Below are 27,631 nucleotides of genomic sequence, written 5' to 3' on the forward strand. Positions count from 1 at the left end.
TGTCTTATTAACCTTTGTTATGAAACTTAATTAGAATAAGCCCTTGAGAATTTGGAAGTGAGCTATACTACTAACGTAGTATGTATCCCTTCAGTGTGTTGGAGTAGGTGAAAAACCAGGGGTCACCAAGAGTCTATGTTTTTGAAATTGAACAGAAACAATTCATCTTAATACTTAGTTTTCATTATGTTTAGCTTAATATGTGTGCTAGTTTATTTGGCGTCACACTTATGTCAATCTCAAGTCATGCAGAAATAGCACAGTCTCAGGGAGGAGGTTAGGTGGGAAATTGATGATATGCTTACATTATTGAGTAGGACTATGCTTTCACATCCTAACCAATTGACTAAAAATATAAATGATTGAAATAATTTTCGTTAGTTGCCCCAGTAATCTTTAATAATAGTTTAAGGGATAGTAGATTGGAAATAGGCAGATGGGTTATATTCATAATGTTAACCTAGAATTACTCAGAAAATATAACACCTGTGTAGTAGAATGTGTTGCTTGTAAACTTAGTGTTAGGCAAACATGTTGAAGATGGGCCAGGACATCAGTAATCACTACTTGGTTAGGCAAGTTATTAGGACAGGGATCGTAACCATGTTGTCAGTTTGTAGTTACCTAATTATTGATAAGGAATACTTTCTTTTTCATGCCAGGATTCAGCATATACTTGTGTCTTGAGCAGGTGCTTTGCTTTTAAAGCTGAATCCTGGGCATAAAAAGGTATATACTGTAGTTGGAAGTGTGAAGTAGATGCCAGTGTAGGTTAGTCTCTAGAGAAATGTCTTCTATAGAGATTCAGGGTTTTTTTGCACCGTTATGGTCACCCTACTGTGCCAGTGACATAGTTACTCATGAGCATGTCCAGTCTGTCTACATTATTGAAAGATAATGCAGATATTACAGGCTGGAGAGCTAGCATCTGACAGAAGTGCTGCACCATTGTGGCGTGTTCTTCCTGCTAGTTAACAGTTCCATTCTGAACTTTACAGGAAGTCGAGTTATGTCTAGTAAAATATATGTTGCAAACACTTAAAGCATTGCCACAAATTGGTGTCAGCTGAGACATTTAAAAAAATTTTTTAAAACACCAAGAATAGATGTGGCTAGTATAGACACCAGTTTATAAGTGTGACATTAATGCTACAAAAGTTAAAGCATATATGGAGGTGAGACAACATTAATACCTAAAAAGTTACTGGCTTATTTAAATGTCAACTAACAAAAGGAGTTTTTTGAGGCAACTTGTATCCTGTATCTCAGTTGTATGTAGTTAAAAATTGGGACAGTCATGGTCAAGTACAAGAAAAAAGATTCCAACGTAACTTTTTTTTTTTTCTTGAAAAGTAAAGCAAACAAATGTGCTGATTTACATTTCATCTCCTTTTCCTTAGTCTGTCCATGTGAATGTGCTGTGTGGAAGAGTTAAAGGGCCCAACTAAATGTTCCAGTGATTCCAATAGGTATTCCAAATTAATTGCTGCTTGTACATGTCGTAGTTACGTTAGGCTTCCAGAATCACTTTAAATAGGGCTCTATTTTTAAAAGATGGGGGAAGAGAGTAATTGGTAACCAGATGGACAGAGTCTCTATAACAGAAAAAAAAGGGTGTTTTCTCTTGCATATCTGAGGTGAAGTGTGTATTCTGTGTGTTCTTAGCAATTGGCAGTCCTCTTGCTTAGGTTTACAGGTGTATGTGCAAATAGACCTGAGTCCTTTCAAAGTTAGATCATTTTTCTGATGTCATCTGTTAAACTTGTGGCAATACATTTGTTTTGATCTCCACCCTACTTGGTAGAGTGTAAGTACTTCCTTACAATGTTCTAATGTCAAACAGTGCATAGGAGACCTTTCTGTCCTTGGTTGCCCAAAATCTTTTTCATTTCTATTAAATTCACAAATACTTACTTTTACTAGCTTATGAAAATTTGGAAAATAGCTTGACATCCTTTTGGATAATGAAGTGATTAGTTCATATATTGAAGTATATAAAATCAACTAGGAAGTAAACTCAAGACTGAAGGAATGGGAGGGCTTGTGTGAGCTTTGGTTGTATCAGTCCAGGACATGTAATTTTCCATTTCCCTGAAAAAGACTTTAGAGGAGATTTATTTTCCCCACTATACACTCCAGAATGTCTTTAGGTGAACTAAGAGGGCTTGGGCTCTATTCTGATTCCAGATGTAGCTATCAGAGTTTGCTTAATGAAATATGGGTCTACTCACAAAGCAATTTAATGGTTTCTGAAGAGTAGGCAACTTACGGTTTCATAACCATTTCTGTTCATTTGAGAAAAATCATAAAACTACAGAAAAGGGAAACATTCATTTCAAAAATAAGCTTTGAATTTAGATGGTAAGGCATATGTTTTATTTCACATGACTTCAGGGTATCGGTGAAGAAACATTTTTATGGAAACTTATCCTTTAAGAAGCCAGTATGTGCAAAGAATGATTACTTTGATATCCCCTGAGGGTGTGCCATATAATAGGTGACTGATAACATACAGGATTTAATTCTTAGAAGAATTAAGAACAGATACCACCCATTACTTTGACCTACCTTTTAAAGTGAACAATAGGAACCTCTCAGAATTAGTATTTGCTTATTATCAACATAAAAATACTTAAATGTCCTTATTCTAGAACATGGAAGCATAGGGCAAATGCAATGGTTGAAAGCACTGAAAAATATTTGTAAAACATTTGTAGTGCTCACATTATGAACTTTAATACTTTGAAAACTATCTTCATAATTTTTTTGTTCTAACAGCTTCCTTTTTAAGAAAACATTTTAAAACATTTAAAAATGGAACTTAATGTGCAAAATAAGTTGTGTAAAATACCAGTATTTTGGGTGGTAGCGGATATTGGTATATTGACCTGGGTTGATGATGACTGGAGTATTTTAAGATACCTACTTCCAAAAATTATTTTATTCTAGAGGACCACTAAAAATCAGAATTACAGCAATCATTTTAATTTTTCTACTTTCCTTGTTAAGATCTTCTGCTTACCCAAAGAATAGTGTATATCTTAACATGACTTTTAAAGGGGTGTCTTGATCCCCATCACAGATTTTTATCTAGGAATAGAAGGATTGAAACCCTATTTGATCCCTAGCTCTTTGCTGAAAAGTGCATAAACAGGAATCCTGAATTTATTATATAGACCTCCTCGCATTATATAATCGAAGCAAAGGGAAACCAGCGATGGAGTAGAGGTACGTAGACTAAAGAGATGCTTGCAAATCAAATGATGGTACCTAGGGATAGTCACATTTTCTTGTTGCCAAACTCAGTCAATATAAATCACAAGTCCAGAGAAGAGCTAGTTAATTTTAAATTCCCCGAGGTCCTTTTACTGAGATGGAAAAGCACAAGCAGTCAAGGAAAACCAAAGAGGGAGGGGCGAGGGAAGGGGAAAGTGCATAAAGCACTTAAAAGATTTTTTAAAAGTAGGTATGATAGATAAGCCACAAGAAGTTTTTAAGACTACTAATAACCATAATTCTATTTTAATCAGCTATTTAGCTGGTACCTACTGCTATATCACCTAGTGTGACATTTCGGAATTAATGGAACAATGAAAGAAGCTGTACGCTGGAGGTTCCAGGTGGTCATGGAAGGTAGGTTACTCTTACAGTTTGAAATTGTGACATGTGAAAGTCTGGATGATAGGAGAAGGGGAACCTGGGATATTTTTTTTTTTGAGACCGAGTCTGGCTCTGTCACCTAGGCTGGAGTGCAGTGACACGATCTCAGCTCACTGCACCCTCCGCCCCTCGGGTTCAAGCAATTCGCCTGCTTCAGCCTCCTGAGTAGCTGGATTACAGTTGCACATCACCATGCCAGGCTAAGTTTTGTGTTTTTTTTTTTTTAGTACAGACGGGGTTTCACCATGGTTGGCCAGGCTGGTCTCGAACTTCTAACTGTGTGATCTGCCCGCCTTGGCCTCCCAAAGTGCTAGGATTACAGGTGTGAATCACCGCGCCTGGCCATGAACCTGGACTATTTTTTGTCTAGCATTTATTGACTATTTTGTGCCAGATACTTGGATGAGAATGTAAAGATAAAAATGGCCAAGGTTTTTGCCAGTGAGAAGCTTAGGCTGTATGTGATGGTACCTGACACTGCTGGTGACCAAGGAAAGCACCAATGATTATAAGACACAAAATAGTGAGAACTTAAAAGGTGATTGTAGTTCCCAGAAGCTTGAGAGCAAAAGAATGGAAAGTTACAGAGAGGAAGTAAAAAAGCCATTCCAAGTGAAACGAAAAGGTTTGAGTGGCAGCGTGGATACGGTATAAAGGTCATAATGTGCCAGGAGCAGTGTGGCTCACGCCTGTAATCAGCACTTTGGGGGGCTGGGGCAGGCAGATCACCTGAGGTCAGTTCAAGACCAGCCTGGCCAACATGGTGAAACCCTGTCTCTACTAAAAATACAAAAATTAGCCAGATGTGGTGGCATGCACCTGTAATCCCAGCTACGTGGGAGGCTGAGGCAGGAGAATCGCTTGAACCCGGGAGGTGGAGGTTGCAGTGAGCCGAGATTGCGCCACTGCTCTCCAGCCTGGGCGACGAGAATGAAACTCCATCTCAAGAGAAGAAAAAGGGTCACGGTGCATTGAAGGTTTGGCAAAAAACTAAAGACAGTTTGGATGTGAAGTTGGATGGTAGGGTAGACATTGGTAGGAGAGACTGGAAGTGTCTACCGGTTTCTCCTTATTGAGGGTGGGTGTTACAGACTTTAGTAATTTATTAATACAATTGTAAAATCTAAATAGCACAAGAATAAAAATTATCATGTAAATACATGAAGCATTTAAAAAATAATCCAATCAAATATGTTACAAATTTGTTTTTATCCAGGTTTCCAGTTTATGCAAACTGCTGTGAAAATTAGCTAACCTTGTTATTGGTGAAGACATTGGAAATTTTACCAGCCGAGAGAGCTTCTGTCTTACTCAGGGTAAGATGTAATTGCAGTGTGCTAGTGCTGGAAGGGACCTGTTTTACATGTTACGTATGTTACTATGTTACACGTCAGCCCTCCAAGTCCTCCAGTTCTGCATCCTTGGATTCAACCAACCGTGGGTTGAAAATACTGGAGGTAAAGACAAAAAATAACAATGAAACAACAACAAAAAAAGAAAAATAATAACTATATTTACAGGGCATTTATTTTATATTAGGTATTGTAAGTAATTAGAAATGACTTAAAGTATATGGGAAAATGTATGTAGATTATATGCAAATATGAGGGCATTTTATTTCAAGGGACTTGGGCCTGTGGATACCAAGAGATAACTGAGCATAAGTGGCCTGTCCACAGTTATCAGATTATTGATTAGTGATCATCAATATTTTCCCGCATTCATGCAGTGCTGCCTCTGAAAACATGGTTGAATATCCTGTGGATTTTTTTTTTTTTTAATTCGAGAGGGAGTCTCACTCTGTCACCTAGGCTAGAGTGCAGTGGCGCAATCTCACAGCAACCTCCACCCGCCCCACCTCGGGTTCAAGTGATTCCTGCCTCAGCCTCCTGAGTACCTGGGACTACAGGCATGCACCACCATGCCTGGCTAATTTTATTTTTAGACGAGACAGGGTTTCACCATGTTGGCCAGGCTGGTCTTGAACTCCTGACCTCAGGTGATCTGCCTGCCTCGGCCTCCCGAAGTGCTGGGATTACAGGCGTGAGCCACCGTGCCCGGCAGAATTTTTTAACAATTATTTGGTTACAACTAATTTGGATAATGTAGATTGCATGCAGCTTTGATTAGACTGCATGCAGCTTTGATTTGTGCCACTAAGAGTGGGCAAACTGTCTTCCTTTTTGTGAATCAGTAAAAATTTTCCCTCAACATGTGTTTGACAGTGTCATTCACTGCTAAGTTAAGACATTTGGTAAACCACACAGCCTCTGTATCATAACCTTCCTAGCGACAGTCACAAGAAAAGGTGGGCATGGGAGGGAAAATGTTCTTGTGAATTGAACTGGAGCAAGCTCCATTTTTCTTTAGAAATGAAGATGTAGATCAAAATAATAATATTTTCTTCTTTGCTGTTTCTGAGCCTTCCATGGTTCATCAAAATAATAGGACCAGAAATGGCCACAATCTTGTTGACTGCTGGTGTCTTCCCCCAGTATTTCTCTTAAGCATTTCTTAAGCATCTAGCTTAAGCTTTTGTTTTGTGTTTTGTTGTATTTAATAGATTTTCTTAAAGTAATTGTACCGATTAAAACCAGGAGTAACTTTCATTTTCTAGAAAGGGAGAATTTCTCCAGAGAATAAATCCTGAGGATTTAGTTAGATGCTGTGGGTATTCTTGTATTTTAAATAATATTTTAATGGGAGCAGCTCATTGACTTTCAAATGGATTGTTTACATTAATAGTAATACTGCAATTATTTTTCTATTGCATCAGTCTGCCAAACAAGCTCCATGTGCATATTTAAATTCAAAACTAATTATACTTAAAAATTTAAACCCTACTTTCCCAAAAATGTTTAGGGCAGTTAAAAACAACTCTTTTGGAAGATGACTCACATTTTAAGAAATGGGAGAATACGGTCAAATGATGAATGCATTTAAAAAATAATTTGCAAAGTGATAAAATCCCTTCGTTTTAAATCTTATAAGAAGTCAGTAAGTAGTTGCTGCTTTTTAATGGGCTAGTGATAAGGTTGAGGTTTTTGTTAAGTTTACTTATCAATAAACTCTATACTTACTACTACAAGAAAACTCTTTCCAAGTACATTAAACACTAGGTTTTATATCATTCTTTGCCACACTGCCAATAAATTCTGTTCACATTTGAAGTATGACACGTTCGCTACATGTAACATGTAAGAATGCTCTCCTGGCAGCAGACATAGGGCCAGAATCAACTGGCAAGTTTTCATTCCATACAAACGGGGGAAAAAATGACTACAACTTAAACTTTATTTACTTGATTGAGAGCTTATTGCACATGAAATGTTTTGTGTGGTTGATCTTAACTTCGTTCACATCGACTTTTCTATGCTCAAGATTGTTCAATTGCTGCTGTTGCCGTTGTGTTTTCTTTCAGGATCGAGGTGGGTACCTTCATATAATATCTTCTTTTTAATTTCTTCTCTGGCAATTCTTTCCCGGATTCTTTGCTTTGCATAATTATACCTACAATGAAACCTTGGAAGAAAAGAATATGAATAAATTGTTAATATAAAGTCCTACAGAAATTAATTTATGAAATTCTCTATAAATCACACAGAACTTAAATACTTACAGATGACTACCCTGAGACTGAAAAATATGAATGTTCTAATTTACAGTGCTATTTTTGGGCAGTTTTGGTGTCAGAATACTATCAACACATTCTTTTTTATTAGGAAAGAAAAGGATGTCTACATAACAATTTGTAAAGTAATAAAATCCATTACTTTTAAGTCTTCTGATAGCGTTGGTTATTAGAAGAAACTAGTATTTGCTCTCGTTATTAACAGGATAATAATGCTATGTCTACATAAAATTATTTCTATCACCTTAAATAGTTCACTGCAGAAATTCATGTATAAATGGAACCATATACTATGCACATATCGTACTCTTAGGTCTGGCAAATATTTGAGGCTCATCCATATTTTCACTCATCAGTGGTTATAAACACATTCTTAAAGTAGCATTTTCAGATATGAATAAGCAGGGATGAAATAAGTATTAGGGTAAGGGAAATGGCTGAGGCTTTCCTAAGTGAAGTGTAAAAACCACAGCTTTCTTTTTAATGGAATATCTAATACGCATTTATGTGTTCAAGCATTTTATGACAGATTTCCATGAAAATGTCCTTAAAAGTCAAGATTCTTCATTGAGGGTGAGTATCTCACAATGGGAGATTGCTCTGAAAAAAAACGTGCTTTTTGAACTAGATAACCTATTATGAATACTTAGCAAACATACCAGCATCCCAAAGTCACCAAGATAAACCCTCCTACTCCAACATCACATGATCTTTTAATTCTACCTGTCAAAAATAAGCATAAGTCAATTAGAATATAATTGCCTGTTATCTACATTACTCCATCTAGAAAAAAAATATTTCATCACATAGAGAAATGCTTTTTTTAGTACATAGAGAAATAAACACAGATACTCACTAGTGAACAAAAAATGTCCAAAGCCAGCCACAACAGATCCTAATGAACCATACAATATTGAATCCCGGGCGCAGGGAGTATTTTCAACATCTAAAAATCCTAGGAGCTTAAAGGCCTAGAATGAAAAAAAGAACCTAGATTGAGTAAGAAAGTATTTCATTTTGGGGTGGTTTGGCAAAAATGACAACACCATTTATTTTGTTGTAGTTAAGGGTTTAAACTAGAATATGTGCCATGTGACAACCTAAATCAGCTTGTATTGTCTTTGTCCAGCTTTGGTGTGCAGTCTGAATGAATCTTTAAATCTGAAAGCCTTAAAAATTGGACCAGAACACCCTTAAGCAATAGGGTAACTTTTATGCCTATCACTGAAATTGAAAGCAGCATAGTTTGCTTCAGTAATTCCAATAATTTGGGAAGCAGAAACGGAAAAAGTAATTTGAGTCATGTTTGCTTATGTAGTGCCATTTAAAAACCTTTCATATTTTATTAACTAGGTTAACATCAACTGTGGTTGTAAGAGTAAATGTTTCATGTTAAGATAAACATGGACAATATATTAAACTCTAGTCTCTTTTCTTGCCTGTGACATGAGGCTGCACTTGATTATATTTGATTCTTTGTTCATAATACGTGGTAACGATAGCTAGGTGTGGTGAAAAACCCGCGGATCCAAAGACCAGGATTTTTATCTCAGATCTGCCGCTAACTTTTGTATTCTGTAGGCTACTTTTATCTCCATGGTCTCAATCTATAACATGAACGGGTTGGGTTAGATGACTGAAGTTCCTTCAAGTGCTAAAATGACTTCTTTTTCTACAGTCTTCTTTGGATTTATGTATTTCTTTTTCCCAATATGTTTAACTGGATGTCTGTCACTCTAGGGCGGCAAGACAGACATTGAAAGAACAGTCACAGTGTTGAACTGACATTTCTGTCAACACAGAAGTTTAGAAAAGTCATTGTAACTTGATTCAGTGTGTACCAGATTTTCAGTAAGGCTGCTTTTAAAAGGATCCACTGTCCATTTAAAGGTTTCATAGTTATCTTCAACGGGTTAGTATTTGGGGCAGGACATTAAAACTAGAAGAGGATTCTGTAGGATGAGGTGATACCTAGAAGGTAATATATTGTAAGGCAAAGGAGGTTAGAAGAAATGGGGGAAGGACAGTAAAAGGCAAGTCAGATTAAAGGTTGAAACATGAAGATATATATTCTCAATTGTATTTCTGCCTATGTTTGCTTCTTTGGCTCAAGCATCTGTTGGAAGAGACAAAATGTGATTTGGTTCATAATAAAGCAAAAATTATTCATTCTTGGATCATTCTATTCCATTTTTTCCCTCTCCCTGTCTGGCCCCCTGCTCCCAACTGCATGCCTAACACAGGATTGTTTCAAAGCTTTGCAGTACAGTTCTTCACATTACCAAGAGGTTGGGGGATTTCATTTAGCAAAAAGACTTTCCTCCTATAAGCATGAAAGCTCAGGGGATATATGATCATGCAGGTAGTGTTATGCAAATGGGGAATGCTGGACTTACCGCTCCAGTCCAGGACTACCCCTAAACTAGCCTATTTCCCCAAGGATGGGATGCTGGGGCCAGAGGGTTAGTACCAGTTTTATCTCTAGTCTTAGGTGCAAAGATGCGAGTGTGAGACCAGCTTCTACCACAGGGTAGAACTAAGTATTTTCTAGTCCCACTCTCAGATTCTGATTTAGATTCATTGGAATCTGTTTAGAAAACTCCAGGTGGTTTTTCCTGATGACTATCAGACTGGGGAAACACTGCTTTAGGAAATTTTAATTTTTTTAACAAAAGTAAATTTGCAAACTATAGGAAAATAGCTCAGCTGGCGTTAAAGGCAAATATCTAAATAGAAGCTACACATCCTATTTAAAATAGTGCCTTCTGAAACAAACCCAATCCCCAACACAACTCTCTGGTCTAAAATAATGGTGGTTGATCTCATAATTAAGAGTTGCTGGTTGTGGGGGTGGATGAGTAATAGTGCCAGGCTCTCTACATGTTTTGTAATTCTCCAGCCTCTCTGTGAGATTACCTCTGAAACAGGCTCGGGGACTTAAGAGGCTAATAAGAGTTGGCAGGAGTGGAGGTAGAAGTCAGTTTCACCCCAAAGCCTATGACATCTCCATTGTAGCAAACCACATCATTAAGAAATAACCAAGGCTGAAGGGTTCCGTGGGCAGCTTTCCAGTTGTCACGTCTAAGAAGTAATACCATTCAGTACGTAAATCCCTGCAATTTCTATCAAAATGGGAAGAATATGCAACGACTTGAGCCTGTATACCTTTACAGTCAAGTACGCTGAACTGTAAAATGCTCAGAAGTGCAGATGAATAAAGGATCCCCGGCATAACTCCCTTTGAAGTATTCTATTTATATATGGAAATATTTTATTCATAATATACATACCTTAAACATTTCTATTCCTTAAGTAGCCTGCAAACTTAAGATTTAACTCTTTGCCACTAACAAATGGGAACCCTTAAAAATAAATTAAGGAAATGTTAGACATTTTTAAAGCTTAAATTTAGAAAAGCAGCTTTACCAGCTCACCCTGATGGATCTAAGGAAAGCTCAAGAGTTTCCAAGCCAGAATGTCAATAAAGTATAGAAACAGATCTGATCAAATTAGAGCCAGTTGATGTTCCACCACTAAATCTGCTTCAGTGCCCGTATTTGTCTTTCCTCTGGTTGCAAAGGATGAATTGCAAAGGATAGTCTTCCCACTTGGGCACTTGATTTCCCTCTCGCGTACTCAAGGGCTTGGCTTCTGTAGCTACCCCTTTCATTTGCACCATTAGTTTTTTTTACTTGCAATAATTTACTATCAACCCTTTTGACCAGGCACAGTGACTCACGCTTGTAATCCCAGCACTTTGGGAGACCAAAGTGGGTAAATCACCTGAGGTCGGAAGTTTGAGACCAGCCTGGCCAACATGGCAAAACCCTGTCTCTACTAAAAGTACAAAAATTAGCCAGGCATGGTGGCACATGCCTGTAATCCCAGCTATTCGGGAGGCTGAGGCAGAGTCGCGTGGCGCCCAGGAGGCGGAGGTTGCAGTGAGCCAAGGTGGCACCACTGCATTCAGCCGAGATGGCACCACTGCACTCCAGCCTGGGCAACACAGCAAGACTTCATCTCAAAAAAACCCCAAAATCCTCTGTACACCCCTCTCCCCTCATCAGCCTCCTAAATTACCATCCTTTCGGGGCAAAACTTCCTGAGTTTAGGTGTGCTTTTCTACTTAAAACCTCCCATTCTCCCTTTAACTCACTTGAGTGAGGCATCTATCCACTGAACTTGACACCACTCAAGAGCTCTAAAAGACATCCACTGCAGTCTATCTTAGTCTGCATCTCAGCATATGTGGCACAAATTATCATTTGCTTTTGAAACTTTTTTACTTTTACTTGGTTTCAAATACGTCTCCTGGTTTTCAATTTCATTGACATCTCTGTTGCTGCTGTTCCCTCTGATGCTGAAGTGCCACTCTTACCTCCTTTGAAATCCAGTCTCTTCCTAGGTTTCTCAAGGCTTTCAATTAAATGCCTTAATATGCCTTAAATATGACTTTCAATTAAATGCCTTAAATATGACTCCAGATTTCTCAATCAAACCCTCATCTCTCCCAAGCTTCAGCCTTATTCATCTGCTGAAGGACACTTTTATGTATAAAAAGCACCTTGAACCTAGTATTTGCAAAATATATTTTCACCTCCAAACCTGCTTCTTAATGGCACACTACTCAACGAATTTTCAGACCCAAAACCTAAGAGTCATCCTTGATTCCTTCAACAAATCCACGTTGAATATATTAACAAGTCTGGAAGGATCTACATTCTAAATACATCCTCAGCCAAACCACTGCCCACCAACTTCATTGCTAATACAGGTTGAGCATCCCAAATCTGAAACTGATAAGACACCAAAGAAAATGTTTGGGTTTTTTTTGAAGTGGGAAGCTCAACCTGTCCTATCAAATTACCATCTATCAACAGTACCTTTTCAGATCTTGATTCTACTCACAAAAATGTGTATCAGATGACTATAATAAATCCTCTGCAGCCTTCGATTATGCTCAGAATCCTTACATTGCTCCAAAGGCCCAGCATGATCCCGTGCTCTTTCATATCCCACTCTCGGCCACTAGTCCAGGCACACTGGCCTTGCCATTCCTTTAACAAGCCGAGACGGTTATTACCGAACACATGCTGTCTTTCAGCTGATCTCTGCATCACTGGCTCGGTAGAAGGCTTGCTTATTGATTCCTCGAGTAGAATGTCAGCTCCTTAAAGGGATTTTTCCTGTCTTCATCAGTCTAGTACCTAGTTTAGTGTCTAAGACTCAGTAGGTACTCTGTAAATCTATTTTGAATGGGTGAATTAAGAATTTACCTGAATGTGAATTTACATGTACCAAATTTCACATTTTAAAGTTTCTTGAAGGACAAGAATGTGGCAGAGAACAGATTTTAGGGGCTAGTTCTATCGAGGTATGCCAGCTTGGTAACTCCCATTTTTACTTTAGGTTTGCTAATTCTTAAAATAATCCTTCTCCCTGGGTTGTGCTGTAATGATCACTGACAAGTACTTTTTAAAGAAATACCACAGGCTTTTCTGACGGTACCTTGGGCTGCTAATTCATCACAGCTTCTATTTAAGTAGCTTTTTGATGGGCTCTGATAGGCACTACTGTTTCATGAGCGGTTTTTTGTTTTTTGGCTTCCCACCTCTGACCATGCTCAGTTTGAGGCTTATAACTGTCTTCATTTCAACAACTACAATATTGTTTTGCTACTTACTGATGGGCCAATTAAATAGGTCAATGTTGATCCTCCTTTAAGTTTTTTTTTTTTTTTAATTTCCAATGGATTAAACCACCTTTATGACCTTTAAAAAAAAGCAGTTGTCTCCTACCAAAAGTCCCATTCAGGATTCCAGTGTTTATCACAAAACTGAATCTAGGATGTACTGTGTGTATGCAAGGATCTTTAAAAAAAAAACAAAAAAAAAACCCACTAAGCTTATTCCAAATGGGCAGTGTATGGGAGAGTAAAAATAGATAAGGCATCAGTAGTAGTACGTAAACTGACAAAACCTGTTGGCTATTAAGTATGAAAACAATTTATACAATATGTGTTAATATTAACCATATGATCTGATGTCTTGGCCAAATTTAGATGGAAGCCCACCAGAGAAGCAAGCAAGAGCAAGAAGTGAGCAAAATTTCCAAGCTGAGAGAGTATCTTAAAAGTATATATTAGGAGCCGTTTAGCACACAGTGGGTCTTCTATAAATACTTGCTCATGATTAGCCAATGTTACGATCTCCATAGTTTATATTAAAACTTTTTTTCCTCTTGCATTATCCTTTTCTGAATACCTGTTCTGCCCTGAGAATATAAATTGGGTTCCCTGCTCTTAATAAGGAGCCCACGCAAGATCATTTACTGCCTTCCAATATGATAAGTGCAACGACGTACACGATGCCTGGGAAGATGGGGAAAGTACCTAAGTCGGCTTTGGTGAAACACAGGAACCCAGGGAGAGCGCTTGGTTTAGCTTTACTATACCAAGAATTTGGGTTTTATCCTTAAAGAGATGGGATGGGCTGCTACGACCGGATGTTAGGCAGAGGGATGAAAACTGTCCAGTTTACAGACTGGTAGGGGCCAGCGGATAATAGTGGAAGGTGGATTCAGGAGACAGTACAGGGACACCAACTAGGGAGGCTACTGGTGATGGGGAAGAAATCTTAACCCTTCATCTTATCGTAGTACAATCAAGTCATCCCTCATCAATTACTTACTCCTGTGTTAAAAGTGATGCATACAACGTGTTAAAGACAAGGCACCTGTCCTCAAGGGAGCTTTAATCTCTACTATTAGCCTTTACTAGCAAATTACAGTGCAGTGCCCTTAGCAGCAAAATTTTATCGCCAAAAGATTCAGTATTGTTAGTTTATTTCATAATGACCTGTAGTAACTCATTAGTACTACTGGTCCCCTCCTCCCCCTAGTTTTGGTCAATTTTGTCCCGGCAACTTAGATTAAAATGTTAGGGGCCGGGGATAAGGACTAGGAACAGTTAAGTTTCAAGCCCATGGGTGGCAGAGAAGCCAGTGGCACGTGCTCCGGGCCTCGGAGCTCCGCGGAGACCGTCCCTACCGCCCCCCAGCGGCGCGCGCCCCGCCGACCCCCGGGTTACCTTCCTCTCCTTGGGCTCACTGGGCTCAGGCGCGGCGGCCATGAGGACGACTCCGCGGCTCCACCCGCCCTCACCGCCGGGGTCGCCGGAGCAGAAGCCTGGCCAGCCGCGCCCCTCCCCGCCCCGCCCCCTTGCGCCGCCGCCTCCCGCCCCGTCCCCACGCGCCGGCCGCCATTTTAGGGAATGTTCCTAATATTCCGCAGTGGCCACAGCGGGACGGGCTGGTGCCTGGGCTGTCATGTCCTTTGTTCCATCGAACGGGTCACTTTCTTCCCAGCCCGGCACACAGCCTGCAGGGTCGGGAGCACGGAAGGAGAAGGGTTCGGGAAACAAACCGGCTCCCGGATTCCTGGCGGGGCGGGGGCGGAACCGAGCCAGACAGCTCCGCTTCCCGCCCCAGCCCCCTCCTCCGCCCCAACCGCCATTTCTAACCGTCTTCTCCGGCGCGCGTGCTCACGTGCACGAGCCCGGGGCGCGCGCTGAGGGGCGGGGCCGTGGCGGAGGGAGCTGGCGCGGCGCCGCTGCTTTGTCCCGCGGGGTGGGCCCGGCTGCGGGGGTCGGCGCAGCCCACAGCCCGCCCCAGCCCACAGCCCGCCCCAGCCCACAGCGCGCCCCAGCCCACAGCGCGCCCCAGCCCACCGACCCGGAAGGCGCTCCGCGCTGGCTCGGCGGCCCCCGTCCCCTAAGTGTCCTTTGTCCTTCCGGCCACGGGACGAGCCTTTGGTGCCGGGGCAGCCCCACTCCGCACCAGCAGCCATTTAGTCCCCAGCGCCTGCCTCGCGCAAACGGGGCTCCCACGCCCACCCCACTTCCTCCCTTTTATAGTTTCATTACCAAGTGGCTTTAAAATAGCACCGCGCAGTTCGCCTAAAGGAGACTGGGGACAAAATGGAGGGAGCAGCTCGCTAATGAATTTGCGTCAGGACGTTGGTGTCCGCGGGGAGGGCGCGCGTGCGGTGAAGGCTTCCTGCGTCCTCGAAGAAAAATGCCTCTGCAACGTGCATTTTTGATGTGAAGTCGTGTTCCACGTTTCACTCTTCCCTACGACTGCGCCATAACGTGAAACAAAATACTGCATATTGGCGCGCTCAAATCGAGAACGCGTGTATGCAGGATCGAGCCCATTTTTCAGTCATCAAAATAATACAATGCAATTTTGTCTGGTATTTAATTTTTCCCCTTTAACCTTATGCCTCCTTTATGTACTTTCACATTTCACGTTCAGGTTATATGTATTTCAAAGGGCACTCCTGGGAGACTGGACTTGTGGAGTATGTCATTGTGCAAAGTCATGCTGCTTCGAACTCTGCTGCTGGCTGGCACACAGCAAGCGCTCGGTGTTAACGATGTCGAATGCATAAGTACTGTTCATTGGGCGTATTCTTATTCCGTAAAGACCTTACTTGCATGCCCATTTAATACCTGTCTACGATCCCAGTAAAGTACACGGTGTAGAATGTGTATGTGTCCCAGTTAATTTTTTTAAAGTGAGGTTTTTGTGTGTGGTGGGGTGGGGGTTGGGGTTGTTTTTTGTTTTTGTTTCTGAAATTGTAGTTGGAAACTACATACTGTGCCGGAACGCGGAGGCTCACGCCTGTAATCCCAGCACTTTGGAAGGCCGAGGCGGGCGGATCACGAGGTCAGGAGTTCGGGATCAGTCTGATCAACATAGTGAAACCTCGTCTCTGCTAAAAATACAAAAATTAGCCTGGCGTGGTGGAGGGCGCCAGTAATGCCAGCAACTCGGGAGTCTGAGGCAGTAGAATGGCTTGAAAACGGAAGGCGGAGGTTGCAGTGAGCCGAGATCGCGCCATTGCACTCTAGCCTGGGAGAAAGAGCGAAGGTCCGTCTGGGCGCGGGGAGAAACTACATACTGTTCTACTGTTTGCTAGGGAAAAGAAAAAAGTCACCCTGCTGGTGATATCCTGCCAATTCTGGCTTCTCCACTGAAATTCTAATGCTAACTATGCTTTGAACTCCAGATCTGAAAAGCAGTGTTGAAGGTAGTAATATTCCGTGAAAGAGTGGGGAATTCTTTTGAAGTGGTTGCTGATTATGTTGTAAAAGTTTGAAAACTGGAAAAGTACCAAGTAAAACACCACTGAGTCATCCTATTTTATTTTTATTGTGACTTTGAAAATTTGCTAGAGTAGACATTGTTGGGGTTCATTTCATTTGCCTTTGAAAAGTATTTTCATATGGGCGATTTAATTTTTTTTAATTTTTTTTATTATTTATTTATTATTTTGAGACAGAGTCTCACTTTGTCGCCCAGGCTGGAGTGCAGTGGCGCAATCTCAGCTCACTGCAACCTCTGCCTCCCAGGTTCAAGTGATTCTCCTGCCTCAGCCTCCTAAGAAGCTGAGATTACAGGCGCCTGCCACCACACCCGGCTAATTTTTGTATTTTTGGTAGAGAAAGCGTTTCACTGTGTTGGCCAGGCTGGCCTCAAACTCTTGACCTCAGGTGATACGTCTGCCTCGGGCTTCCAAAGTGCTGGGATTACAGGCGTGAGCCACTGTGTGCCTGGGCTATTTTAAAATTTCTGTTTTCACAAAATTGCATAATACTTCCATTTTTAATTAACAGTTATAGAATGGAAAGTAAAAATCTCTCTCAGTTCTTTCTCTCCTTTTTAAGGTAAATATAACAGTTTGATGTCTCTATTTCTAAACTCTTCTTTTTCCTTCTTAAAAAAATTATTTGTAGAGATGGGAGTGGGGGGCGGGGTTGTGTCTCACTATGTTGCCCAGGCTAGTCTCAAACTTCTGGACTGAAGTGATCCTCCTGCCTCACCCTCCCAAAGTGCTGGGATTACAGACATGAGCTTTGGCACCCGGCTTTTTCTTAATTAAATATTATCACATGAGGCCAGGTGCGGTGGCTCGTGCCTGTAATCCTAGCACTTTGGGAGGCCGAGGCGGGTGGATCAGCTGAGGTCAGAAGTTCTAGAGCAGCCTGGCCAATATGGCGAAACCTTGTCTCTACTAAAGATACAAAAATTAGCCAGGAGTGGTGGCACACACCTGTAATCCCAGCTACTTGGGAGGCTGTGGCAGGAGAATCGCTTGAACCCGGGAGGCAGAGGTTGTGGTGAGCCAAGATCGCGCTATTGCACTCCAACCTAGGCAACAAGAGCGAAACTTGGTCTCAAAAAAAAAAGAAAAAAAAAATTATCACATGAATACCTATATTTTGTCTTCATTAAAACAACACTGGAATATATGGGGTAAATAATGAAAGGCTCTATGTCACACTTGCCTCCTCGCCTATATATACATGTATCTGTATGTGATACATGCTGAAATGACACAGTGCCACATCATTTGCGTTCAGTAACTTACTTTTTGCTATGTATCTGGGAATTTGTTTTATGTATGCACTACAGATTTACCCATTCATTTTAATAACTGCTTAGTAATCCTTTAACTATTTTCTTTCTAATTGACATTTCTGAAAGTTTCCATTTTTTACTAATCCCCCAAAAATGCTTCAATCAGCATCTGTATGCATGCATATATGTGCTCATGTAGGGTAAATATCTGGAAATGCAATAACTGATTTAAAGGAGTACACACAATTTAAAATGTAATACATACTGCTAATTTGTCCTCCAAAACTGCTATCAATCTGCATTCCCCATCAACTGTATGGGAGAGTTACCTGTTTCCTCACCTTTTCAACACTGCATATGTTCACATTTTTTAATTTGGGGGAGAGTGGGCGTGATGGCTCAGGCCTATAATCCCCTTGCAATTTGAGAGGCCAAGGCAAGAGGATCTCTTCAGGTCAGGAGTTCGAGACCAGCCTGGGCAACAAAGCGAGACTCCTCCCGACACTAATCTCTGTCAAAAAAAAAAATTAGCTGGGCTCTGTGGCATGTGCCTGTAATCCCAGCTTTTGGGGGATTTTGGGGGTAGCTGAGGCAGGAGGAAGCATTGCTTGAGTCCAGGAGCTTGAGGATGCAATGAGCTATGACTGTGTCACTGCACTCCAGCTTGGGCGACAGAGCAAGACCCTGCCTCTAAGCTGAATCTGATAGGGGGAAAATGGTATCTTATTGCTTTAAACTTTTCTTGGTTGTTACTATGGTTGAGCATTCTTCCAAATGTTTATTGACTGTTCTTTCTCTGAGAATTAACTTTCTATAGCTTTTGTGTGTTTAAAAATTTGGGGACAGCACTTTGGGAGGCCAAGGTGGGAAGATCACATGAGGTTAGGAGTTTGAGACTGGCCTGGCCAACATGGCGAAACCCTGTCTCTACTAAAAATACAAAAATCAACCAGGTGTGGTAGTGTGTGCCTGCAGCCCCAGCTACTCGGGTGGGTGAGACAGGAGAATTGCTTGAACCCAGGAAGTGGAGGTTGCGGTGAGCTGAGATGGTGCCATTACACTCCAGCTTGGGTGACAGAGTGAGACTCTGTCTCAAAAGAAAGAAAAAAATAAAATTGGTTGTGTATGTGATTTTCCTGTTAAAGCAGCTCTTTACAAGTATAGTTTTTAGTCCTGATATATGCAACGAATCTTTTCTGCATGGTCACTTCTTTGTTGTTTTTGTTTATGGGTCTTTTATTTCTCAAACATTTTAACTCTTTTTTTCTTGCCGGATCAAATCTGTCCATGTTTCCTTTTATGGTGCTGAATCTTGTGTCTTGCTTAAGTAGGCATTCTTGACTCATAATGAAAACATACTTTTATGATTTTGAAAATAATCATCCTATACTCCCTTTCTCATTCATAATTTTGAATTTTTTTCTTCTAAAAAGACCAACTTTTGGTTTTATTGTTTTTTAATTTTGCTATTTTACATTTTAAAAATTTACCTGATATATTCTATCGTCTTTTTTTAGCTTTTGGAATTGACTACTTCATTCACTTGTTCTCCGTCTTTTTTGGTTTCTAATGAATGTCGTTGTAACTATAAAATTCCCTCTGAGGATCATTTTATCATTCGTTTTATCAGATTATCATAGAGATAATGTTCCCATTAATCTTTCCTAAATTTTGTATAATTTCAGCTTTTATTTCACATGTGAGTATGGTTGGATATGCTTTTGTTGTTCATTTCTATTTTTTGTTTTATTTTGTCTTATACTGTGGCCTGTTTGTTTCTCCTTTTGGGGGTTTATTGATTGTATGTGGGGGGTGTGTGTGTGGTCTTACCTAAGAGATATCACTTCTGGCCTGGTATATGGCTCATGTCTGTAATCCCAGCACTTTGGGAGGCCGAGGCAGGTGGATCACTTGAGGTCATGAGTTCGAAACCAGCCTGGCCAACATGGTGAAACCCCGTCTCTACTAAAAATACAAAAAAATTAGCCAGGCATGGTGGTGCGTGTCTGTAGTCCCAGCTGCTTGGGAGCCTGAGGCAGGAGAATTGCTTGAACCCGTGAGGTGGAGGTTGCAGTGAGCCAAGATGGCACCACTGCACTCCAGCCTGGGCAACAGAGTGAGACTCTGTATCAACAACAAAAAAAAGAGGTATCATTTTGTTCATGTTACATGGGGATTTGGAAAGAATGAGCTTTCTCTGTAATAGCTTTAAACCAAGCTTATTAATCGTAATATGTTATATGTTATCGTTATATATAAATATGTAAAATATAATAGCATTCAATCAAGCTTATTATCATTCAGCCATCTTTGTATTGTAAGGGTTTTCATTGCAAGCAACAGACTCTGACTCCAGTTATCACAAACAAGAAAAAAAGGTCTTCCCTCTATTGGGAAGATGTGGAGAAACTTACCAAATTGAAGAGAAAGCTGAAGAACCAGGTCTGGAAAGGGACGGCATTCAGGACAGGTCTGGCATGAACAAAATGAGTGTCTCTTCAGGATTCCCTGCTAGAAATCACGGCAGTGGCCTCTTCAGTCTGACGCCTGCTATTGTGCTTTGTGTTTTTATGATGTTCTCTTGTGAGACTGACTCCCTGTGTGTCTGGCGGTCGATACAAGTAATCACGCCAGTAATCCCAGCACTTTGGGAGGCCAAGGTGGGCGGATCGCCTGAGGTCAGGAGTTCAAGACCAGCCTGGCCAACATGGCAAAACCCTGTCTCTACTAAAAATACAAAACGTAGCCAGGCGTGGTGGTGTGCTTGTAATCCCAGCTGCTTGGGAGGCTGAGGCAGGAGAATCACTTGAACCTGGGAGGTGGAGGTTGCAGTGAGCAGAGATCACGCCACTGCACTCCAGCCTGGGTGACAGAGTGAGACTCCGTTTAAAAAAAAAAAAAGTTATGATTCTAGAAGCCTGGAGTGAGGTGGTCATTTAGCTTGGTGGCGGAGCAGAACCAGAAAAACTCTTCTCTTACTTATTTATTTTAAGATGGAGTTTTGCTCTTGTTGTCCAGGCTGGAGTGCAGTGGCGCGATCTCGGCTCACTGCAACCTCTGCCTCCCAGGTTCAAGGGATTCTCCTGCCTCAGCCTCCCAAGTAGCTGGGATTACAGGCATGCGCCACCGCGCCTGGCTAATTTTTGTATTTTTAGTAGAGACGGGGTTTCACCATGTTAGGCTGGTGTGGAACTCCTGACCTCAGGTGATCCACCCGCCCCAGCCTCCCAAAGTGCTGGGATTACAGGCATGAGCCACCGTGCCCAGTAAAAGCTCTCTTCTTAAAGGGGTGCCTTTCCTTCGGTGGCTGTAAGTCCCCTGGGACACCACCCGGAGTTTCCACTCTCATTCCCTCCTGTGGGAGGAAGTGCCGTGTCAGGAATCGCATCCTAGAGGTGTGATGATCTGCAGGCTACAGGATGGGCTGAAGGGAAATAGGGATGTCGCTTTAGGGGTTTGGGATGGGGGCTCTGCTGGCAAAACTTAACTTTTTGAGGTTCTCTCTTTGGCTTGTGGGGAGTTGTTTTTAATATGTTGGGATTAGAAATCAATGTGATTCCAAGTGTCTTCTACTCAGAAAATTTTAACTGTCTTGGTTTGCTGCTGCTGCATTCCCCTGGCTTCCCAGCAGTTATCAGCTTCTTTATATGTATAAATTTATATACATAATAAATAATTATATACATTATACGTTTACATATAATACATATATACATTTATAAATATATGTCCTTTCTCTTTTTTTCTTTTTGGAACAGATCTTGCTCTGTTGCCCAGGATGGAGTGCAGTGGTGCGATCTCGGCTTGCTGCAACCTTTGCCTCCTGGGCTCAGGTGATCCTCCCACCTCAGCCTCCTGAGTAGCTGGGACTACAGGCGCATGCCACCATGCCCAGCCTAGAGAAGGATTTTACCATGTTGCCGAGGCTGGTATCGAACTGCTGAGCTCAAGTGATCCACATGCCTCGCCCTCCCAAAGTGCTGGGGTTACAAGTGTCAGCCACCATGCCAGGCCTTTTATATTCATTTTGTCATTTCAATAGGTTTTGGAGGAAATTGTGATAAAAGTTTGTGTTCAGTCTTCTAAAACCAGAAGTCTGCCTAAGTAGTATTTGTGTATGTGAGTACTCACATGACTGTGTGCATGTGTGTAAGTCTAATAGTACTGCAGGGCTTATAAAGAAAACCAGCTGGCTGGGCGCAGTGGCTCACGCCTGTAACCCCAGCACTTTGGGAGGCCAAAGAGGGTGGATCACTTGAGGCCAGGAGTGCAAGACCAGCTTTGCCAACATGGTGAAACCCTGTTTTTTTTTGTTGTTGTTGTTGTTTTTTGTGAAACCCTGTTTTTACTAAAAATACAAAAATTAGCCAGACGTGGTGGCAGGCACCTGTAGTACCAGCTACTCAGGAGGCTGAGGCAGGAGAATCACTTGAACCTGGGAGGTGGAGGTTGCAGTGAGCCAAGATTGCACCACTGCTCTCACTTCAGCCTGGGTGACAGAACGAGACTCCGTCTCAAAAAAAAAAAAAAAAAAGCCAGCTGTTTTCTGTCTGCGTGCTTCTCTCTATGCTGGAGTCCTGCACCCTGCATGTAACAACTTTAGTCTCTTTTGGCTCTTTCTTCTGCCAATTTATCTTCGTATTTCTTTTTTTTTTTTTTTTTTTTTTTTTTTGAGACGGAGTCTCGCTCTGTCGCCCAGGCTGGAGTGCAGTGGCCGGATCTCAGTTCACTGCAAGCTCCGTCTCCCGGGTTTACGCCATTCTCCTGCCTCAGCCTCCCGAGTAGCTGGGACTACAGGCACCCGCCACGTCGCCCGGCTAGTTTTTTGTATTTTTTAGTAGAGACGGGGTTTCACCATGTTAGCCAGGATGGTCTCGATCTCCTGACCTCGTGATCCGCCCGTCTCGGCCTCCCAAAGTGCTGGGATTACAGGCTTGAGCCACCGCGCCCGGCCTATCTTCGTATTTCTAAATAAAATGTTCATTCTGCTATTTCTTGATGTTTTTCATTTGAGGCATTATCTATTGATAATGAATATTTGGCTCCATTTTCTGCTCCCTTCTCTGCCCTCATCCTCTCAGTGTGGTTACATCACACTTTTAAAAAGTTAATACAGCCAGGCACGGTGGCTGACACCTGTAATCCCAGCACTTTGGGAGGCTGAGGCGGGCAGATCATGAGGTCAGGAGTTTGAGACCGGCCTGGCCAACATGGCGAAACCCCGTCTATACTAAAAATACAAAAATTAGCTGGGCATGGTGGTGTGCACCTGTAGTTCCAGCTACTCAGGAGGTTGAGGCAGGAGAATCGCTTGAACCCGGGAGTGGAGGTTGCAGTGAGCCAAGACTGCGCCACTGCACTCCAGCCTGGGCGACAAGGGCAAGACTCCCTCTCAAAATAAATAAATAGATAAATAAATAAAATAAATTAAAAATAAGTTAAACCAGCATTCAGTGTGTGCATTGTCATAATGGTGTAAATATTGCTCATCGCTGAGCCATGCACAGTTCTATGATTTCATTTCTTGTAAAACTTTTTATCATTCCTGGAGTTAATAACTGTTTTGTTTGTTTGCTGAATTTTGTTGAAGCCAGCTCTTACTGGCCCTTGAGAGCCGATTGTGGGCATCCCTTGCCAACTCTGTGTGCAAACATTGGTAGTTTGAAATCAGCTACGGTGGAAGCATTTATGCCATGGAAGTCAAACAATGCTGCAAATCAGGGCCTCTTGTTTTTTGGGCTTTTTGTTGTTATTTTTCAGAGAGGTAGTTTACCAATACACCACTGAACGAACCTATCCATTTTTCCCTGGAAATTCTCCTACAGAGTTGTAAAACTCTCCACAACATGGCCAAATGTATCATGTGATCCACTTATCAGTATTTTTTTCTTGGAAACATCTCTCCTGGAGTTTTTTTTTTTTTTTTTTTTTTTTTCCTGAGACAGAGCCCCGCTGTGTCACCCAGGCTAGAGTGCAATGGCACGATCTCAGGCCACTGCAACCTCCACCTCCCGGGCTCAAGAGCTTCTCCTGCCTCAGCCTCCCAAGTAGCTGGGATTACAGGTGTGTGCCACCATACTTGGCTAATTTTTGTATTTTCAGTAGAGACAGGGTCTCACCATGTTGCCCAGGCTGCTCTTGAACTCCTGACCTCAGGTGATCCACCCTCCCCGGCCTCCCAAAGTGCTGGGATTACAGGCGTGAGCCACCGCGCCCAGCCTCCCCTGGAGTTTCTGTTTTCCTGCTCCAGTCAATGACGGCTGCTTTCTAAGACTGATTCCCACTTGTCCTGGAGGTTCTTGTAACCTCAAGCTGAACCACCTGCTCCTTCATTCCACATCTTTCTCTTTCTTGGCTTACTCCTTCATTTTGGAGAAGAGCATCCTTCAGTAATTTCCTGCAGAGAAGGTAAATATTTTAAGATCTTGTATGCCCCAAAATATTTTTGCTCCTTGCAACTTTAATACCTGGTTAAAATTGCATTTCTACAATCATTCTCCACCAGAATGATTATCCCTCCTAGATATAAAGCAATCTCCTACATAACCATAATGCTGTTATCACAGCTAAGAAAACTAGCGATAATTCCAGAAGACCATCTAGAATGTAGTACATATGCAGAGTTCCCCAGTTGTTCCAAGAAATTTCCCCAATTGTCCAAGCTTCTGTTGTTTTCAAACGTGGATCTACTGCGGCCTGTGGTTGCTCTATGGTTTCCTTAGTCCAGGACAATCTCCCATCTTGTTTTTTTTTTTATGACATTGATTTTTTAGAAAGTCTAACCCAATTGTTTTGTATAATGTCCCACATTCTGGATTGTCTCTTGGTGTCATTTAACTTGTCCATCTACTCTCCCTTTCTTTCCTCTAACCTAGAAGTTCAGTCTAGGGCTGCCTAATTCAATATCATAGCCGCAAGCCTCATGTGGCTCTGGAGCCTTTGCAATGTGGTGAAGCTGAGGAACTGAATTTAAATTTCATTTCATCTTAGTTAGTCTGAATTTAAACTGAAAAGCTGATACTCTTTTCAGTGATAGGAAAAATGTAAGTATGTGTGGAACAATTTGGAGCTACTTTTTCAATTGCAAATTTTATGAAATCTAAATACAGATCAAGTATTTCCAATGAAGATTTAGCATCTGAATTGAAATGTGCTTCAAGTGTAAAAATACATGCTGAAAATACATGACTTAGTACAAAAAAGAATATAAAATATTAATTAAAAAATATGGATTACATGTTGAAATACTAATATTTTGGATATACTGGCTTAGCTAAAGTATGTTTTTAAATTAATTTCACCCCAGGCTTTTTTGTTTTGTTTTTACTTTCCAAATGCAGTTACCAGAACATTTTGAATTACATAAGTGGCTCACGTATATTTGTATTGACATGTGCTGGTCTACAAGCCTGATTCAATTTAGGTTAAACATTTTGGGCAAAAATGCTTCTAGCTGATGTGGATTTCAAACTGCATCACACTGGAAGGCACATATGTCAGACTGTGCTACCATGAGCGGCACCAACTTTGATCACTGGGTTAAGATGGAGACTGCCAGACCTCGCCATTGTAAAGATACACTTCTCCCTTGCAATTAAAAATCCATGCAAATATCCTGTTCTCAAAAATCTGTTCACCTAATGGTTTTAGCATTTTTTGAAGATCCTTGCCGGGATCAGCGATTACACTGGAGTTAGCAAATGGTGACCTTATTCCGTCAATCCATTTATTAGCTAGCCTTCGTCTATGGAGCACTCCCACCTCCCTTTTCATATACATATATCTTTATATGAAATATTTATTTAATGGGTTTCCATTAATGATGGTTATTCTTTTTGATGCCCAAAGCCTTTCCTTGAACATTCCCTCACCATTTCTTCAAGGAACTCTTGTTTCTTTCAGTGGGGATTAAGTTGCTTCTTAGAACCACTTGAGATGAATTTTTTTTAAGTATGAGAAAAACACGAAGGCCGGGCACGGTGGCTCACGCCTGTAATCCCAGCACTTTGGAAGACTGAGGCAGGTGGATCACTTGAGGTCAGGAGTTCAAGACCAGCCTGGCCAACATGGTAAAACCCTGTTTCCATTAAAAATACAAAATTTAGCCAGGCGTGGTGACGGGCACCTGTAATCCCAGCTACTTGGGAGCCTGAGGCAGAATTGCTTGAACCTGGGAGGTGGAGGCTGTGATAAGCCAAGATCATGCCACTGTATTCCAGTCTGGGCAACAGAGCAAGACTCCATCTCAAAAACAAACAAAACCAATGAAAAAAACATTGATACAATGTTATTAAAGATAGTCACTAATGCTTTGTATATATATGTCAGTCCCATCTACATTGCTGATCATAGAATCAAAGCATTACACCTTATTTTTGAGCCATTATTTTCTTTAATGCATATTAAAGCTATATCTTGGCTGGCCTTAGGTTTCATATCTGCAGAACTGACGTTATAATCCATCTCTGAAAATGAAGATAAGAAGTAGAATATGCAGAGTTCTGGGCTCATTCTTGTTGCTGTGTCTCTGGAGACCCAAGGTGGGCAAGCCTCTGCTCCCTCATCATTATCACTGTCGTCATCATCATTATCATCTCCCCAGTTCCCAGCTTCTTATTATTATTATTTTTTAAAATTTCTGTTGTCAAAAAAAACAAAAACAAAAACACGTGGTACATTCCATGGCTGTATGAGGGTCGTTAGAGTCAATCTTTTCTGAAATATATCCATATGAATTTGAGATTGTTATCTCAAAGTGCATAGAAATTACTCATATTCCTAATACATTTATTAAACACTGATAAAAGGATACTTATTACCTTTTTTTTTTTTCTTTGAGACAGAGTCTCTCTGTTGCCCATGCTGGAGTGCAGTGATGTGATCTCGGCTCACTGCAACCTCCACCTCCTGGGCTCAAGTAATCCTCCCACCTCAGCCTCCTGAGTAGCTGGGACTACAGGTGTGCACCACCACACCCAGCTAATTTTTGTATTTTTAGTAGAGATGGAGTTTCACTATGTTGGCCAGGCTGGTCTCAAACTCCTGACCTCAGGTGATCTGCCCGCCTTGGCCTCCAACGTGCTGGGATTACAGGCTGAGACACCTCACGCAGCCCAGAATACTTACTAACTTTTTAATATATCAATATTTAAAGACTTTGACATAACTCCTTTTGCAAATTTTAAAATTATTTTTTACTACCTAAATCAATATATACATTTACATTTGGTTTATATGTGCATATAAAAACATGCACATTTTATCTGGGTGTGCTGATGCACGCCTGTAATCCCAGCTATTCAGAAGCCTGAGGTGGGAGAATCACTTGAGCCTGGGAAGTGGAGGTTGCAGTGAGCCGAGACAGCGCCACTGCACTCCAGCCTGGGTGATAAAGCGAGACTCTTTCTCAAATGAAAACAAACAAACAGACAAAACACAGTCTGATATCCATACTAATTGCATGATTGCATAATCTGAAGCAAATCTCTTAACATCTCTGACTCTACGTCACACTGTGAGGGAGAGACACTAATACCTCCTTTTACAGAGGAGGAAACTGAGGCCCAGTGAGGCTCAAGGTGACAGAGCTGGAGAAAGGTGAGGTGCAACAGTGGGTTCAAGGTGCTGGCAAGAGGTCCCCCAGCTCCCAGCGCTCCCATGGCCCTCACTACCTGCCTTCTCAAATAGTGGTATAAACCCCAGTGCTAATACAATGTAAGGTCCTGTTTCTTTTTTGTGAGACCGAGCTTGCCCTGTTGCCCAGGCTGGAGTGCAACGGCATAATTTTGGCTTACTGCAACCTCAAGCAATTCTCCTGCCTCAGTCTCCTAAGTAGCTGGGATTACAGGTGCCCACCACCACGCCCATCTAATTTTTGTATTTTTAGTAGAGATGCGGTTTCTCCTTTTTGTCAGGCTGG

The 27,631-nt window shown here is 41.5% G+C and overlaps 1 protein-coding gene across 2 annotated transcripts; it reads right to left on the bottom strand.

Annotated features, from left to right (window-relative positions):
- Window positions 1–5,172: 5,172 nt before the first annotated feature.
- Window positions 5,173–14,822, bottom strand: LOC117074902 (cytochrome c oxidase assembly protein COX20, mitochondrial). 2 transcript variants are annotated; one of them, XM_033196847.1, is made up of 4 exons: window positions 14,714–14,822; window positions 8,148–8,262; window positions 7,951–8,014; window positions 5,173–7,182 (listed from the first exon to the last, which is right to left on the bottom strand). In XM_033196847.1, the coding sequence occupies exons 1-4, from the start codon at window positions 14,801–14,803 to the stop codon at window positions 7,047–7,049; spliced, it is 405 nt and encodes a 134-aa protein (XP_033052738.1). In that variant the 5' UTR covers window positions 14,804–14,822; the 3' UTR covers window positions 5,173–7,046. The 2 variants fall into 2 exon arrangements, with proteins under 2 accessions (XP_033052738.1, XP_033052739.1); XM_033196848.1 differs by having other exon boundaries at window positions 5,445–7,182; window positions 14,379–14,821.
- Window positions 14,823–27,631: the final 12,809 nt, after the last annotated feature.

This window comes from Trachypithecus francoisi, unplaced genomic scaffold, assembly GCF_009764315.1.
Source record: "Trachypithecus francoisi isolate TF-2019V2 unplaced genomic scaffold, Tfra_2.0 Lachesis_group5, whole genome shotgun sequence".
Lineage (NCBI taxonomy): Eukaryota > Metazoa > Chordata > Mammalia > Primates > Cercopithecidae > Trachypithecus > Trachypithecus francoisi.

What these genes read in the sequence shown, in the direction of transcription:
- LOC117074902 (XM_033196847.1), bottom strand. Translation starts at nt 14,803, where the DNA reads ATGGCGGTTGGGGCGGAGGAGGGGGCTGGGGCGGGAAGCGGAGCTGTC. An exon ending in TGGACATTTTTTGTTCACTA is followed by an intron (nt 8,015 to 8,147) that starts GTGAGTATCTGT and finishes TATTTTTGACAG; the next exon opens with GTAGAATTAAAAGATCATGT. An exon ending in TTGGTGACTTTGGGATGCTG is followed by an intron (nt 7,183 to 7,950) that starts GTATGTTTGCTA and finishes TTTTCTTCCAAG; the next exon opens with GTTTCATTGTAGGTATAATT.